This window comes from Poecilia reticulata, linkage group LG16 (genome assembly GCF_000633615.1).
Source record: "Poecilia reticulata strain Guanapo linkage group LG16, Guppy_female_1.0+MT, whole genome shotgun sequence".
Classification (NCBI taxonomy): Eukaryota; Metazoa; Chordata; class Actinopteri; order Cyprinodontiformes; family Poeciliidae; genus Poecilia; species Poecilia reticulata.
The window spans coordinates 29,388,537-29,405,591 of NC_024346.1; the positions used below are offsets into that span (position 1 = coordinate 29,388,537).

Here is a 17,055-nt window from a genome sequence, read left to right on the forward strand (position 1 = left end):
CGATATTAAGTCACTAGTGGCTTACTAAGTGGTGTCCAATGAGAAGCGTGAAAAACAAATGCGTCATTAGTAGCCATCTGACTGGCGTCCAATAGGAATCTGAAAAAGAAATACAGTTTGAGACTTTTTCCTCGGAAACGCCATCTTACATAGAAAGGGGGGTTTAAACGGGTTGAAAACAGGAAAACGGGGGTAGTGACAGGGATTAATTATCACTTTGGAATCGTGTGTGAAATTTTCCCGTAGCTTTGAAGTAGCATCAGTCATGGCTCTGGGTCTTTTTAAGGAAAAGTGAGAGAAATCCGCACTGGTCGGCCCGAAGTTAGCTTAGCCAGTGGGGGAGAGAGGGCGGAGAGTTAGAGGATTTTTTTTTCCGCTGTGAAAGAAGTTATTTGTTTATGTTGTTCAACGCGGATATGTCCTCTTCAAATCCAGGTAAGGAGAAGTCAAAGTCAAGTTGACAGCTTAGCTACAGCACTCTACAGTTGTTAATCCATTTTGAGGTATTTCCATCAGTACTGCTTATGTAAACACTTATCTAAAGATAGCGTGACAGCAAATGCTAAGTTAGCTTAGCATAGAGGCTAATGCTAAGGTAAGCCTAGCTGATCGTTGCACAAGAAGTTGGCAGCTTACTGACTTCTAGTGCCTTTAATTAAAATGCCCGTCGCGTAGTTGAAATAGATTTAAAGTGAATATATTTGCACCGCTAGCATATTGGAGATAACAAAATAAATCTAATTTGACTTGGCTGCTCTCGGTTAACTCGCTCCAGATGTTATGTATTTCTAATGTTATTTGTAGCTGTGGAGCTAGCCATGTGTCGTGATATCTCTACTATCAAACGGTCTTAATCAAGAGTACATTCCCGTTGATTTGGGGGTTCATTTCAGAGTCTTTAAGCGTATGGTCCTATTGGAAGTTCAGTTTCCTTTTCAGCGATGCAAGCATAAAAGGAAATCACCTGTCATCTCCGCTACATTGAGTCTGTCCGTCGCTGTGTTATTAATAGACCTGGAAGACCATAGTCTGGGTATGGGAGCAAGTGGGACCCAGAACGGCGGCGCTGGTGGACCGAAGGGGACCAACAAAAGACGGGCAGCGTAAGTCCTTCACTAGAACTCTCCTGTAGCTGCTCTCCTCATTCTCATGAGGACAAACCATAAATATCCCATCTTATACTTCACATTACAGGCCGGACTTTGATGACGATGATGGAAGCAAGATGTTAAGGTATTTGTCTGTCAGTTTCCTTTTTTGTCAAGTCGTTTTCAGTCATTTACTATGGGCCAGAATCAGGCCTGAACCGGTTCAGCTCCGCTTGATCACAAACTAGACAACTGGAGACTATCAGATGCATTCTAGGAAGACGGATGAGATTGTGATTGATTTCGTATAATTAGTGTAGAGATTTGCTTTCGAAACTGTGCAGTAAAACACCAAATACATGCGGCTCCCTCAATACTCTAATTAGAGTTTTGTGCCAGATTTCTAGTTGCTGGTTTTGTAAAGCTTTGGCGTGCCAGTATCTAGCGGTTCTAATTTGTTGTAAGACCTTCAAATAGTGTTTGTTTTTTTTCTGGATTAATGAGTAGTCTTTTTTTTTTTTGTAGATCAGATAGAAGAAAAGAACTAGCTTTATTGTTCTGTAGTGGAGAAATTCACATGTACCAGCAGCAAAGTGTCAAGCAAGATGAGACGTGTAAACACTCAGACTAACATGCAGTTACAGTAAGGGACACATTTACAGTTTATAAAAATACTGTGCAGTTTTTTTATAAGCTGCACATTCTTTTAATGCAAAGAATGTGCAGCTGAGTAGGATAATAGAAAAATTGAATAGTTACAAAGATATGCATGTGTAATTATGCATAAAAACAACCGACTATTTCCAAGGAGTGAAAATACTGTGCAAACAGCAGCAGGGATGTTTATGTAACTAAATGTCAGTGGAAAAGTTTTACTAAAATGTATAACAAAGAAAATGATCAAATTGGCATTGTAAAATGTAGTTGGCATCTTAATTTAGTGATTAGCGTGCTTAACATTAACCATGAATAGCAGTTTTGGTGAGAATGTTAACCCATTGGTTTCTGGACAGTCTTCACCAACTAGTACCTCTATTTTATATCCATGAATTACAATTTCATCCATTCCTACTCCAGTTTTATACCTGTAAATAAATCATTTGTCCTGATGTAGTTAAACTTTGGCAAATCTATTTGTTTTTGGTTGTGGTTAAGTAACTTTATTAATCAAGGAGATAAAAAAAAATGCTTCACGTTTAATTTAATATTGTCTGAAAACACTCTTTCAATTCTTTGTGAAAATATGATAGATTATGAATCTATGTCTATCGACTCACTCTACCCTCTGGATGGTAGATATGATTTCCTGATTTTTATATGCTATATGAACACATTGGAGCACAGTAGTTAAATATCTATGTGCAAAACATTTTTGAACTGGTTGGAAATAGAGTTAAGTTGGGATGAAATTGAGCTTTGAAAGAACAAATTTATCAGGAAGTGTTCCCTCCCAGGCAGCAAATGTAAATGATCTAACCGCCAATGCTGCATGAATGCCTCCTTTAATAGATGATTTTGACAATATGAGCAACTAACTGTTCACATATGTAGGTGCTGTATATTTCTGTTGCTTTACACGTTTCTGTGGCACAAAATAAGAGCTTTGCAATTTTAATATAAACATGGCAGCTACACAGACTGATGAGAATTAGTTTGAGCTTGGTTGCACCTCTTAAAGTGGTTGTTTGTCCACTGTTGACATTTATGCAGATGGTTTTTTTCCAGCTAACCTAGAAAATGTCAGATTTGGCTCAGTGAAATGAAAACGTGCATGTTTGAACTGCCTGAGCTGCTGTGTTAACAGTGTTTTCTTTGTGCTTTGTCAGATTTGATGATGAAACAGGAGGCTCCAACAATGAAAAAGAGCGCTTTGCCAGGTACGGGGTTAAATTGGGAGAGCAGGATGTGATTGGAGGCTGTTTATGGGATTCAATGAAAACAGCCATTACCCCCGCTCTCTTTCCTACTTTTAAGTTTTTGTTTTTTTTCTCGTTCTATGTTTTGCACCTCTCTCTTTTTCTTTTATTTCGGTAATAACTTTTGGGCCGGTGTTTTAGTAGGCTGGTTTTATTTCCAGGTTTCTGGAAGAAGATCAGAGTTTTGCAGATAAGGAAAAACTAGCCAGGTATGGCATGTAGCGCCGAGGAAGATTCCCTCTCCCGCTTGTATCCATATTTATATGGAATGCAATGATCAGATACTATCCTGTCCTGTGGGGATCCCAGCACATTGTCATTTTGACAGCACAAAATTACCAGTACATTTGTTATTTTTTGTCTCTCACCATCCATTTTGGTGCTTGTCAGAAAGGCAGCCGGTCATCTCTCGCAGCCTGTCCTTGTGTTATGTGTCACTAACCACACTGCTCAGTCTGGGTCTTCTTTCACTCTGGTAATCCCTTCGGCTTGAGCAACTGTTCTTTGTCCCTTTTGTCTCCCTCCCTCTCAGGACGACTGAAGGGTCTTTCTCTTGCTGCACTTGCCCTCTTTTGTCACACAATCTGGCTTCCAAAGGCCAGACATTCTCTCTCACTTACAAATCTTCCACCGCACTCATTTACTTTATTATATTTTTACGCGTCCATGACTTCTCTTACATTCTTTCATTCCCAGCTCCTCCTCTTAGTTTCCACGGTTGTGTTGCAACTCCAAGCTCTGCTCCACGTTGCCCATTTCCTCATCTGTTTTCCCCATTTCAATCACTGCTTTTCTCTCCATTCCTACCAACCCATTTCCTCGCTCCAGGGAGAACCACAGTGAGATTGAGAGGCGGAGGCGGAACAAGATGTCTGCCTACATCGGAGAGCTGTCGGACATGGTTCCCTCGTGCAGCGCGTTGGCACGGAAACCAGACAAGCTGACCATCCTGCGAATGGCGGTCTCTCACATGAAGTCTCTCAGAGGAAATGCCAATACTAATGCCGACGGGTCATACAAACCTTCTTTTCTCAGCGATCAGGTATGAAAATGGAAGCATTGCATGCTTGGTCGACTTGTGTTCAAGCCACTAACCAACCACACACAATATATATACATCTGTTGTCACGTGCTAACGTTGTTTTACAGTTTAGTTGTAAATCGTCAGAACATACTTTTTCCTAGTGACATCACAAAATATATTCAGTATTGCCACTTGTTTGTTGTTAAAGGTTGTTTTTCTTCTAATGTGCATGCTTTCCTCAAATTTCCTCTTTTCTTGCAGATTTTAATAGCAGATCTTTAGCCGTTCTTTGAAGCTGTATAAATAGCATGCAAACTGTTCATTTAGAGTTTAAACAGGGTCGCTTTTAATTCAGTGAAGTTTCCTGCAGAACATTCACTGATGCATGCACCTGCAGAGCAGCCTGTCCGACCTCTATTATTCCAGTCAGAGGAAAGGCCAGCCGGACACAGAGAAGCGTCTAAGTAAGCTTAGGTTGCAGTAGAAATCTCCCAAGTTGCTCATCGTTCATTATGCTTTCAATGCCAGCTGCTCAACTTGATATCTGTGGCTCTTGTAATTTCATCTCCACTCATTTTTTCTAAAAACATTTTAGTTCTATGCTTGATTACACTCTCCTTACAGCCTGAGCCACTCAAGACGCAGATATCACAGGTTGGCTGTGGTTCACTCGCTCAGATCAGTCGATACAGAATAAAGGAGGACTGAAAGTGAGACTGAAAAAGCTGCTTAATATTTTCACTTAGTGGTCAGTTGTTATACATTCATAGAGGTTTGAACTCCAGCTTTTTTTCTGTGGATTAAACAAAACAGAGTTTATTTTTAAAAATTGTGTTGGGCGTCCAGAAAACATTTAAGGTAAATGGAGAAGGTTTCTGCTGCCTTGTGGACTTTTTGCAAGCCTTTTTTTAAACATTATAGCTCTCTCTGCATAAGCTAGTGTTATGTTATCAAAACATAATCATAGCACGGTTTTACAGTATCATATTAGTAGTTATTTAACATGATTTAACTGCATTTTCTATCTATAAAACAAAAACAAAACTGCTGCAAAAACAAATTATCATCAAAGTTATAATAATGTTATATTAATGTTAGCTGTATTTAAACATGTTTAAATACAGGTATTTAAACATGTTAAATGTTAAATACAGGTACTTAAACATGTTTAAGTACCTGTATTTAAACATGTTTAAATACAGGTACAGTTTCCCAGCTGTACCTTCACAATGGGGTCACCTTAATAAGAATAATATTGTTTTTCACAACTCAAAATATTCCCAAACATCCAAATGTATTTTTGTGTGAGCAATGGTATTAGTATGACAGCCTTGGCTCAGGTAGTTGACTGATGGTGTGGTGCAGCAGGTGTGGGTGGGGCACTAGCTGTGCTGCTTTATGCTCCTTACAGGCAGAGAAAACTCTGGTCGCTCCTGTTGTTTTTCTGGTATCACACTGAAAAGAGTTAAACCATAGAAATGGTATGGTTAACAGTTTTCTTCAACTAAGAACTGACTCATGCTCAGGTGAAAACAAGCACAAGTGGATCCTGCGGAAGCAGCAATATTTTCAGCTTCCTCGACTTCAACGCGCTATAAATTTTTTTTTTTGTCTTCCACAGGAACTAAAGCACCTCATTTTGGAAGCAGCGGACGGCTTCCTGTTTGTGGTGTCATGCGAGACGGGCCGGGTTGTTTACGTCTCGGACTCGGTCACACCTGTACTTAACCAGTCGCAGTCTGAATGGCTGGGATCTTCTCTTTATGATCAGCTCCACCCAGACGACACAGAGAAGCTCAGGGAGCAGCTCTCCACTTCGGAGAACAACAACACAGGTATAGTAAGACGTAAAAAGCCTTTTGAAGGTAAAAAATAAATAAAAATGTCAACCTTTCGGTCTCCTGTGCTTTCAAAGGGAGGATGTTGGACCTGAAGACAGGAACTGTGAAAAAGGAGAGTCAGCAGTCATCAGCAAGAATGACAATGGGGGCGCGCCGATCATTCATCTGCCGAATGAGGTTGGACTTGCACATTATAAATAAATCGAATTACTTTTTGTGCAAAGCTTGATGCTCAGATAAATGTTCTATAATGGTCTTTGTGCAGGTGTGGAACATGCCCAGTGGAACCAATGTCTATGAACAGGCTCGGCTTTCTCAAGAGTAGGAACAGGTGAGCAGACTCGCACATTTCTGTTCAAGTTACTGCAGATTGGATCCATGTTAACAGAAAACTGAACTTCATTTGTAAATGGGCTTTTTGTGTTTTCTTGCTTCACGCCAGGAACGGATTAGGAACACCCAAGGAAGGGGAACCCCAGTACGTTGTGGTCCACTGTACAGGATACATTAAGTCCTGGCCCCCTGCGGGTAAATCAGGCAAACATTGGGTCGTTGTGATAAATGTCACAATATTTAATAGTGGATTTAATTTGTTCTGTTTTGGTTATGATTTGTATTTCAGGTGTATCATTAACAGATGATGAAGCAGACAGCAATCAGGGGAGTCGCTACTGTCTAGTTGCCATTGGAAGATTACAGGTATGGAACAACATAGATGACTATAAGCTTCTCTCCTAAAGGTAATGTGTTACATGACAGATAAATTAAAATTATTTCAGACAGATTAAGAATAAACAATGTAATTGTTTTGAAATATATTAATTTTACATTATAGAAGCTTTCATAAAATGAAATTAAAATTAATGTTCCTAAAAGTTTCTAACGTCTGAGAACATTTTGTTTGTTTGTTTTTTTTAACAAAGATTGTAATGAAATAACCTCATGAAACTAAACAAGCAGAACTGAAAATGTATCTTGCTTATAGACATTGTTTTTTTTTTTTTCTTGACACAATAATATAATATGAAATTTCATTGTAGGGACGTCCTAAGCAGAAATTGTTTTATACAGCTTTAAAATGCTATAAAGTAATGAACAAATCTCCTTCTGGATCATTATTTGTTGTGCTTCTCAGCAGCAGATTTGTTGCCGATCCGAAAGATCTGCAGCAACAAGTCATAAACCCGGCCGTTTGACTCGGGCTGCTATTCTGATTTTATGTTTGGCTTGCAAAGAGTGGCAGATTTACGTCTGTTTAAGACTTTTACAAGCTTTTGAAATCACACACTAACATTTACAGGTTAAGCTAATTTGTGATTTCTGTTGCTAGATGAGCTTTCGGTTGCATAAAACAGTAGAAACAGTAAATAAATACAATGCCATGAAGAACATGGTTTGGACATTTTATTTATAACTATGTAGCTGGTTCTTCTTTGGAAAGTCCTACACTGGGATTGAGTCAGTATGAGGAAAATCCTAATTTGCTAAATCAACAAAGCTATTTTTCCAAGAAAATGAGCAAAGTTATTACGACAGATAGAGAAAGTTGGGCTTAGAGACTCTGATATGGATCATTTCATGTGCCGTGGTCAGGAAATTCCTGCCTTGTCCTGGGTTGCTATGTTCTGTTTTTCATCGCCTCGCCCCGTTTTCTGCAGGTCACCTGTTGCCCTGGTGACACAGACCTGAACAGCATCAGTGTTCCTGTGGAGTTCATCTCCCGCCACAACTGCCAGGGCATGTTCACCTTCGTAGACCATCGCTGCTTGGCCTCGACCGGCTACCAGCCCCAGGTGAACCATCAGCTCCACTAAAATATCCCTTAGTTCTCCAACTGTTTTTAAACCAATTAAAGTTTTGTTTCTCTATCACAGGAATTACTGGGGAAGAATATTCTAGATTTTTCTCACCCTGAAGACCAGGGCTTGCTGAGAGACAGCTTTGACCAGGTACTAAAAATATCTTGCATCTTGATCTCACTTCATTTTTTGAAAAATTCTTGTTCCTGTTACTACATTTATGCATTTTAAGAGTAATGTATTGTAATAATACCTATTGTAATACATTTTAAATGTATATTGTTGCAATTTGGTGAACTTGTGCAAATTGGACAACTAATTTTTCTCCTTTTATATAAACGTGAACTTCCTATTTTGGTTTTGGTTACAGACAAACATATCAGATGCTCGTCTTATGAGACGTTTCCCTTTAATCGCGGTCGGCATGTCTGTGTTCATCGAGGAAGCTGGAAAAATTACAGATTGCGTAAATGTACTGATGTAATTCAATTAATTAGAATACCTTTGAAAAGTTTATGTAATTCAGCCCAAGAAGTGACTCTCGTACACACAGTGATTATATTTCAAGCATTTTTCGGTTAGTTTTTAATTATGGATTATATTTATTACAAATCTTTATCAAGTAAATCATATTTGTTTTTTGTCTGTTTACAGTCAAATTACATCAATTTGAATAGATTTTCAATCTTAAGTAATTTCATTGACTACAGAGACAGTTATTTATTAATAGTTTTATCAATATATTCTGCCAAAACCAGACCTTTGAGGGCATTTGTGATCATGATGTGGACTAAAATATAAAAGATGTACATTTCTTTCTTAAACATCCTTTTCTATTGGTTTTGTTTTTTACTTTTTTTCCCAAGAAACAAAATGTTGGATTTTAATTGGCTGCCCTCATGAAACTGAAATGAATGTTTAACATGTCACAGTGTAAGCAGGAAGTTCTCTTTTTGGATTGAGTTAATGACATTTACTTTTCAGCAGATTTCTAATTTGCATTTAAAAATGACAATAAAACTAAAACATAACATTTATTTCTTACGAATGAGTGTTTTTTTATTTTATTTTTTTAAACGATTCTGCTGTTGGATGGAGTGACGGTTCGGTTCTGTGGGTTTGCGTCCTCAGGTGGTTAAGTTGAAAGGCCAGGTTCTGTCGGTCATGTTTCGGTTCCGGGCCAAAACCAGAAAATGGATGCTGATGAGAACGAGCTCCTTCACCTTCCAGAACCCCTTTTCAGAGGAGATCGAGTACATCATCTGTACCAATGTCAACGTCAAGTGAGTAACGCCAGATGACTCAACTGAACAGATAGTGAAACAGTGGAAGTTATGAAATGTCGGCTGTTGTGAAATGTTGGCTTTGTTTGGATGCGTATCGATGTCCCTCCGTCCCCCAGTTCCTCCCAAGCCTCAAACGTCTTGATAAAAACCAAACTCTGATCATTCTCTCCCAACACTTCTGCTCTTCACCCAACAACGATTGTTGGGCAGCAGAAACTCAACCCAGGACCCTCTCACTCCCATCTCCTCCCCCGGGGCTCCAATGCCCCTGGGTCAGAGCAGCCCAAATGGCCATCCTGCTGTGCTCAGCCCAGGCCCGATGGCCGCCAGGTGAGATCGGGCCTGAAGAACCTTTCCTCCCACCTTACGGGAGCGCGAGGGGCGGCTGCTTTCTGGGAGTCTGTAGCTGTTTCTAGCAGACTAAAGTTCTTCTTTTCATTTTCCGTTCCGGGTGACTCTTCCTCCCCTCCTTCATTTGTGTCGAGCTTTAATAACTGTATTTTTTAAAAAAAAGAAAAAAAAAAGAAGCATGTCTTATCGAGCTTTACATGTAGCTCTCAGACAAACCCTTTACAGAAGTAGTGTAGCATCTCAGTTAGGGCTGGGCAATAAATCGATTTAATCAAATTTTTGCTTTTTTTGAAGATTTAATTTTTGAAAAATCTGGATTTTTATTTTTTTTTTCACCAATCCACTTATTGGGTGTCCATAATTCAGAGTGATGTCAGCACACCCAAGGTTAGCCATCTTGTTTGACAAGCATTTTGTCTTACAGCAAAGTTTAAATTCAAGTAAACTCTTTGACAAAATATAAGGCTCAGGCTATTTTCTTTTTTTTAAATGAGAATAAAGTCATAATGTTACAAGAATAGTCGAATGACAAGAAAGTTGAAATATTACGAGAATAAAGTTGTAATTTTAACACAAAAAGTAACTTAAAATTAATTATCCAAGCTTTTTCTTATTAAAACAACTATTTCCTTGAAATTTTAGGGCATTCTTCTGATAGAATAGCATCTTCATTCTGCTAATATTATGACTATATTCCTTTGCATGACTCACAGGAGGGATTATTGAAATCAGATTTTATTTTTAAGTCGTATTGCCCAGCCCTAACCTCAGTTATAAATGTGTTTAACAGACTTTCTCTTCACCTTTCCTGTGATTGTTTATGGTTACCGGTGGCGGGTTGCGGTGTTTGGGGATTTCTCGCTCATCAGTGAAGGGAAGGAAGAAAAATAAATAAATGAGTTAATTCTCGGTGGACAGCAGTCAGTCCTTGTTTTGTGTTTGGTTTTTCAGACAGCTACAGCAGCATCAGCAGCAGGCCGACCTGGAGGGAGGGGCAACAAGAGACGGGATGTATGAGGCGGGACCAATCAATATCCAGCAACAGGTACGGTGCACTGACTGCTCAATTCCCAATCAGTTTCTGCAACATGTTACCAATATCCCCCTCCAACACAGGGTTGATTTGATTAATAATGTCTCAAATTGCCTGATGAAACGTCACCTCTACTGTGCTGTTTCTAAAAGGAGACCAATTACTCTAAATTCACATTTCGCATGTGTTTTTATGCGTTCTTTTGGGTCTTTCCAAAAAAAGACCAAAAAGAAAAAAAAAAGCCGTTTTTTGGTAATAAGTTGATGTTCTTTGGAGTCTGGAAAGTGATCTGTTTCAAAAACCTCCCGAACATAGTCACAATCAGATCACTGCGCCGTTACCTAGCAACCTAATTAGAACTCCAGCATGTTTGGTCAGCTTGGTTTTCTGCTTTTTGCTATGTTCAATAGCTGCTGGAAAAGACAAATGTTTTGCTGTTGACTTACGATGCAAAAACCACTTGCTTCAACCTTGTTGGTTGTGTAGGAGGCTCCGCTTCTGCTTTTCAAAGATGTACAGACATAAAACTGCGCATCTGTTTGCAGCCATTTTCACTGTGAGAGTGTAAACGTGAGTTGTGTGGGGGGGGGGGGGCATGGCCGTCAATAGCTTATTTGAATTTAAAGTGACAAGACGCCCTAAAACAGCTGAAAGGAGCTGAAAACAGGCAGAACTGATCAGTCTGTTTATAATACACAATGTTTGCAAAGTCTGTTTAGACCTGAGCATCTAGTGAGGGCTGTCACCGTGTTTGAGTAAGAGTCATGGAAAAACACCGCGCTCTGTAAAGGAACCCTGTCACAACACGGATGATTCGGCAAACTGATAACTGGTTTGCCGAACTGGACTCTGATACGGCCGCCTCCTGTAGTCACTCTGAGCAAGCAGATTTGTGCAGCCACAGACTATTAAACAAAAATTTAACACTCATTTAGCAAAAAATCCTAGAATATTTAAAACAGACACATTTACCTTGAAGAGTGCAACATTTATTTTTGTATTTTTTAACTACAAGTTGACATGTGGAGTGTCACCTTTCAAAACTATGAATATTGCATGCAAAGTTTAGACAAAAATCCAGAGCTAACTATATTTGTCACTGTCTGAATTCCTGTTATCATTTAACAAGTGTAAAATTAGCTTTGGTCGATGTATCAGAAACCTTTTGGTTCAAAGGTTTCTTAGTCTGCTAGATTTAGACCAGAGATTTAAGATTTATTGGCAAATCATTTTTGATTGTTTATTCAAAATAAACTAAAGAAAAATTAATAACCTTCATAGAAAAATTGCAATTTAATGTGTCATTTAAATATTTGTCCCCATAAATAGTCACATTTTGATTCAATTTAACATTGTTATCACCGTTTTTAAGACCAATTTTGATCTTTTTGTGGTTATTTTGTCGTTTCAGATGCCGGTGCAGCCGGTGGCAGCGGTGGGGCCGGACCACGGCAAAACCATAGAGAAGCAGGAGATCTACCCGCCCATCTTCCCAGGGCCAGATCAGACCAAGGGCATGCCGACCAACTCGACGCCTTCCACTCAGATTTACACAAACAACTTTTCTGCTGGCTGCTCCAATGACTCATACAGGTAGGGTGTCTTTTGTATAAACAAGCGTGTTTGCGTGCACATTTTGTTCTCAACCTCCAGAAAATTAACTGCTTGCCTTTTGCCTAATGGGAGCTTTGCAAACGACCTGGTGTCTGAAAACGCATTGTTTCCTGTGAATGTGCTGTGGAAAGATTTATTAGACTGATTGGGTTTTAACCTGCCAGACAGTTTTCATGTCTGGACATCTGCACACATATGAGTGAACTGGGCTTGGCTCTTTGTTTGAAATTGGCTCATTTGCAAGGAAAGCTGTTAGTTCTGCTAGTGTGCCTTTGCTCATGCTTGTTGACCTAGTGGAGGTTTTTACCCAAAGCAGCTTAGAAATGAGAAACAATATGTAGCAGACAGCAGAACAGGTTAAAAAGAGTAAAGTAGAAATATTTCTGTACAACAACAGCAAAGTGACAAACGGAGCAAATATAGCAACACAAAGAAACAGAATAAAGAATAAAAATATTGTACATTAAGGGCAAAATTTCAACATTTAAACTGTATAGTTATAAAAAAAAATTGTGTACTCCAGTCCAGCGGAATGTGCAAGTGAGCTTAATTTAAAAATGTACAAAATGTTCATATCTATTTGAGCAGATTATTTACAAATGAGAGGTGGCTATTGTGTTAGAAGTGTTTGATTTTAAGGATGAAGTGAGTCATAAAAACAGCTCAAACTAATACGGATGATAACAATTACAGCTTCCCCGACTAGTTTGAGGCCGCGTTTCAAACATGAATTTTTTTATGAAGTTTGTACATGCCACTATTTCTTTTTGCACCCCTAAAAATGCAAACACCATTTACCAAAATATTTCTCATAAGATCCTTTCAAGCTAACAAACGTCTCAGCTCTGTCTAACTTTGTAATTCCGCAAGAAAAACTTTGATTTCCTATTTAATTGTTAAATCATTGTAGCTAAACCTTTCTGTGGTAATTAGCTATTTATATGGGATGCAGAGGCAACGTCACACTGTGTGAGAGAGGTGTTTCTGTGATGCGGATAGGACGCTCCATCCGTTTTATCTCTGTTGGCATCGGTGACGATGAACATCTTCATGCATGTGAAGTCAGTGGAGAGTTGGCGGCTTCTGCTCTCTGAGATTAAAGACAATTTTACTTGTTTATCCTCCCCAACGATAGCTGCACCGATATTGTAAGAACTGCCACTGTGTCGACATACCTTGTAAAACATAAGTAAGCACATTGTTTTAGGGAAGTCAGGTTCCAGGGTTCTCAATCCTGCTTATCGTCTTTGCAGACCAGTCGCTATGCCGCCACAGATGACACAGCCGGCGCACACGGCACCGCAGATGCTGCCTCACATGTCTCGCCAAAACGGCGCCCCGCAGCCTGTTACCCCATCAAGCACTAACAACCCCCTCCACGGACCGCCAGGAGGATGGCCCGGCCCCGGACCTGCTGCAGCCAGGCCGCAGTTCAGTAACCAGGTAACCCAGCAGCTTTCTCTTCCTCCTCGTTTTGTTTCATAACTTCAGACTTTAATTTGGTTTCTTGTATTTATTTTTCTTGTTGGTTCTTGAACTGGGATTTATACGAGGGCTTGAAATTCCTGAAAATTCTTGAATTTCAATTTTTTGTTTTCAAGGCTTGGGAAGTTCTTTATTTCTGTATTTAAGTCCTTAAAGTGCTTCATATTCAAACTACGCAGTTTTGCAATAAAGTCCAGTCTAACATTTGATTAAAAAGCTAAAATTGGAAAGCGTTTTTTTCCAAAATAAACCAGATATTTTCATACCTCTAATAAAAAGACTTTTTTTTTTGGTCACTGTCTAAAGTTAAATCAGATTAAACTTTTCTTATTTCAGGTTAAATCTATTTGATAAATGCCCGAAAACGCAGCAATAACATGTTTTATTTTGAATATTGATTTGTGCATTTGCTTATAGAAATGCGGTGAACAACATTATTGAAATTGGGGGAACTTTTTTGTTAAATTTGTTTAGTTTTCATACCAGTCAGGTGTATAGAGTGTGTGAGTCATTTCAAAACATGTCATTTTTTTATTATTTAGTTTTCCTTGTCCCTAATATAGAATGTAGGATGTTGTCACAATACACTATTAATAACAGTAATAAATCATATCACATTATAGTGAATTGAAATGTCTTCTTTAGGTCATTTGTGTTGTTTTTATCTCCAATGTGTGGTTCTGAAAAAGTTTGAAATCTTACCTGAAATGTTTGTTTATGGGAACCCCGTTGACCAAAGCCGGCCCATTTCTGCTCTAACCAGCAGGTTGCTCCGCAGGCAGCAAAGACGATGTCCCAGCAGTTTCCTCCAATCGGAGGATTCGGCGGCGGCTCCTCTAACACCTTTAGCCAGATGCCGACTGGTGCCGCTCCCACCCCCACCAACGGCACAAACTACCCTCAGATGAACCCTCGCACCAGCCTCAACACCAACGGCTACGGTAGGTCGCAGAAACTAGTGGCAACTCATCAGAGCATCGAAATTAAACAAATAAAAGTTTTTTTTTACTACTTATGACTATTCCGATTATAAAACACCCCAAATCTGCCAGCTGCTGACATTTCTACGTAGGCCTGTCACAATTACAAATTTTGTGGGGCGATAAATTACTTTTATTAATGACAATATTGTCATTTTTTTGTGAACATTTTCAAGTAATATCGTAACGGCATAATCATGCAAGTTCACCCTCTTTAAGAAGAGAAAAAACAATTAACACTGAAACTGGAAGATGTTTTAAATATCCAAACTAAAAAAAACACAGAATGGAAATTTTACTATAATATAAAGGATTATGAAATCTGTAAACAAAATTTCCCTTCAAAAGTTATGAATCATTAGGCTCATACAGAGAAAACAGGCAAAACTACCAATTAGGACTTTAGGAAGCATTGAGCTCGTTTTAATTTATCGTGTGATCAATTGATCTATTTCTAATTGCATTAGGTTTATTTCTTTACTCTTCCATCCTCCTCAGTTAGGGCTTTTACCACTATCTTTTTTCTGGTGCATGAACGGAGCCGTCCAGCCTCACCAGTCTGTGCTCTGCTCTTAGACACTTCCCAGTCTGGAGGCCAGTTTCCACATCGAGCGACGGAGGCGGTGTGGCCTCAGTGGCCGGGCCAGCAGCAGCAGCAGCAGCATCCTCAGAACAACAGAGAGCAGCATCCTCACGCTCAGGGAAACCAGCAGGACATGTTTCCTGTGAGTAATGAGAACTTACCTTATTTTACAAACCTCCCTCTTTTCTGCTGTCTCTTGAAATAATGTCGTTTGTTTGTTTGTTTGTTTACTTGTTTGTTTTCAGGATGTGTTGTCTATGCTAGACCAGCCTGCCTCCTTCAACAGCGACGACTTTGAGATCGCCATCTACCCGCCGTACAACGAGTGACCAGCGCTGCGCCTCTCTTCTTCCTCTGCCGGGTGAATCTTTCCTTCACATCTTCTGCTCCTGAACTCTTCTTCCTCCTCTTCCTCCTCCTGCTCATAGTGGCAGTCTTTCCTCACTTTCTGTGGCCTCGCTGTAAGTCAGGTAAAGATGAAGGGATATTTTACTGCTCCTAAATTAAGTAGAAAGTGAAAGAATAACGTTATAACAAAACAGAGAGATATTATTTTCACAATATTCCAGTCATTGTAAGAGATTGCTGCAGCTAGCACCACCCAAAGCTCCATACCGGTGTTGTAGATGTGTGATATCAGTATGTATGAATAGAAAGATATGATAAAACGCACAATGGCACCACCACACGTGGATGGACTGCACAAAAAAAAAGAAAAAACACACACACACACACACTGCCATTCTTTGAGAACACACACACAGATAAAATGGCCTTTTTTTTGCAACATGCCAGTGGGTTTTCTCAGGATTACTAGAATATTTTCCTATTTTACTCCTTAGCAGGTATACTAAGTATTTCAGAGAATGATTTAAAACCTTGGAAAATAGCAGGGATATATATATATATATATATGTTCATTAGATTTTTTTTTATTCATTATGAATCCACAGCATGTATTTGCATGATTTACAGCTTTAAATATTCTGAAGATTTATATTTAATTTAACGTATACGTGGCTGACTTCACCTATAAAAGTTTCTTTACCCATCAAGTTACTTTGACAACACATGTGGACGGCAGCATATCTTTTATACAGTCTTTCTGCTGGCAACATGCTTGTTTCCCATCTTTCCTCACCGATACACGACTACAGCCCCCATGTGTGCGAGTTTGTAAGATTTATGCATAATTAACGAAAGGTTGTTGGGTATCTGCCTTGCGTCATTTACCCTACATTTGTGGGCTTTTTGTACTCCTTTTGTATATGTAAAAAAAAAAAAAAAATCAGCAGCAATAATTGACAGACAGGATCTATGTATTTTTAAAGCCATTCTTACCTTTTTCATGTTTTAAGATGCAGAGATGTGATTGTAATCTTCTGATTTTAATTATGCTTCTTGAGTATTTTATTGAGCTCTTCGTCGCTTCTCTCGCGTTGATGTTTTACGGTTAGATCAGGGTATTCAAGCAAGTGGACCTACATGTGAAAATGTACAAACAGGTTATTTTTTTCTGCCTCAGTGTTTTTTCTCTTTTTTTCACGATGTTTGGGTGAGGACTCAACTTTTGCCAACAGGATGTGTTCTGTACAGCTTTCGCAGTGGAGCAACGTGAGATAAAGATCTTTAATTTTTTGAAATGTTGACTTTGAGGTTAAGTGTTTTATTTTTACATGTCTGTGTAACATTCACACACTTGTAATAGCAGACTATGTAAGTGCAGTGTAGATAATTGAGTGTTTTCTGATCTTCCAAAGGATGGCATGTTGGTGATTTGTGTTTGTTCTTTGATGTTTTTTTTTGTGTTCAAAGCAACTGATTACTCTGTATCCAGGTTTATTTTTCACTCTTAGAAACACAAATATATAAATATACTGTATATGTTTATGAAATTTTAAGAGAAATATTTGTTTTTTTGTATTAAATTGTTATATTGTCAAAACCGAAGGGCTTGGTGGTTTTTGTTCTTTTTGAGCACCACATTTTCACAAAATGTTTTATAAAAGCAAATGTATACATATTTAGAGAGATATAGCACAATTCATATAAAAA

The 17,055-nt window shown here is 38.8% G+C and overlaps 1 protein-coding gene across 9 annotated transcripts; it reads left to right on the forward strand.

The window, feature by feature from the left end:
- The first annotated feature begins 114 nt into the window (after positions 1 to 114).
- arnt (aryl hydrocarbon receptor nuclear translocator) lies at positions 115 to 16,950 on the forward strand. Of its 9 annotated transcripts, none has more exons than XM_008432727.2 (21): positions 115 to 435; positions 1,013 to 1,103; positions 1,195 to 1,233; positions 2,915 to 2,965; positions 3,166 to 3,213; positions 3,833 to 4,046; positions 5,650 to 5,863; positions 5,944 to 6,046; positions 6,135 to 6,200; positions 6,312 to 6,397; positions 6,492 to 6,568; positions 7,528 to 7,662; positions 7,744 to 7,818; positions 8,800 to 8,951; positions 9,165 to 9,284; positions 10,257 to 10,350; positions 11,750 to 11,931; positions 13,206 to 13,395; positions 14,201 to 14,378; positions 14,994 to 15,142; positions 15,246 to 16,950. In XM_008432727.2, exons 1-21 carry the CDS (start codon positions 399 to 401, stop codon positions 15,327 to 15,329), a joined length of 2,385 nt encoding a protein of 794 aa, XP_008430949.1. In that variant the 5' UTR covers positions 115 to 398; the 3' UTR covers positions 15,330 to 16,950. The 9 variants fall into 9 exon arrangements, with proteins under 9 accessions (XP_008430949.1, XP_008430951.1, XP_008430950.1 ...); XM_008432729.2 differs by having other exon boundaries at positions 14,204 to 14,378; XM_008432728.2 differs by having other exon boundaries at positions 9,168 to 9,284.
- Positions 16,951 to 17,055: the final 105 nt, after the last annotated feature.

What these genes read in the sequence shown, in the direction of transcription:
- arnt (XM_008432727.2), top strand. Translation starts at nt 399, where the DNA reads ATGTTGTTCAACGCGGATATGTCCTCTTCAAATCCAG. An exon ending in GAAAAAGAGCGCTTTGCCAG is followed by an intron (nt 2,966 to 3,165) that starts GTACGGGGTTAA and finishes TTTTATTTCCAG; the next exon opens with GTTTCTGGAAGAAGATCAGA. An exon ending in TCATTCATCTGCCGAATGAG is followed by an intron (nt 6,047 to 6,134) that starts GTTGGACTTGCA and finishes GTCTTTGTGCAG; the next exon opens with GTGTGGAACATGCCCAGTGG.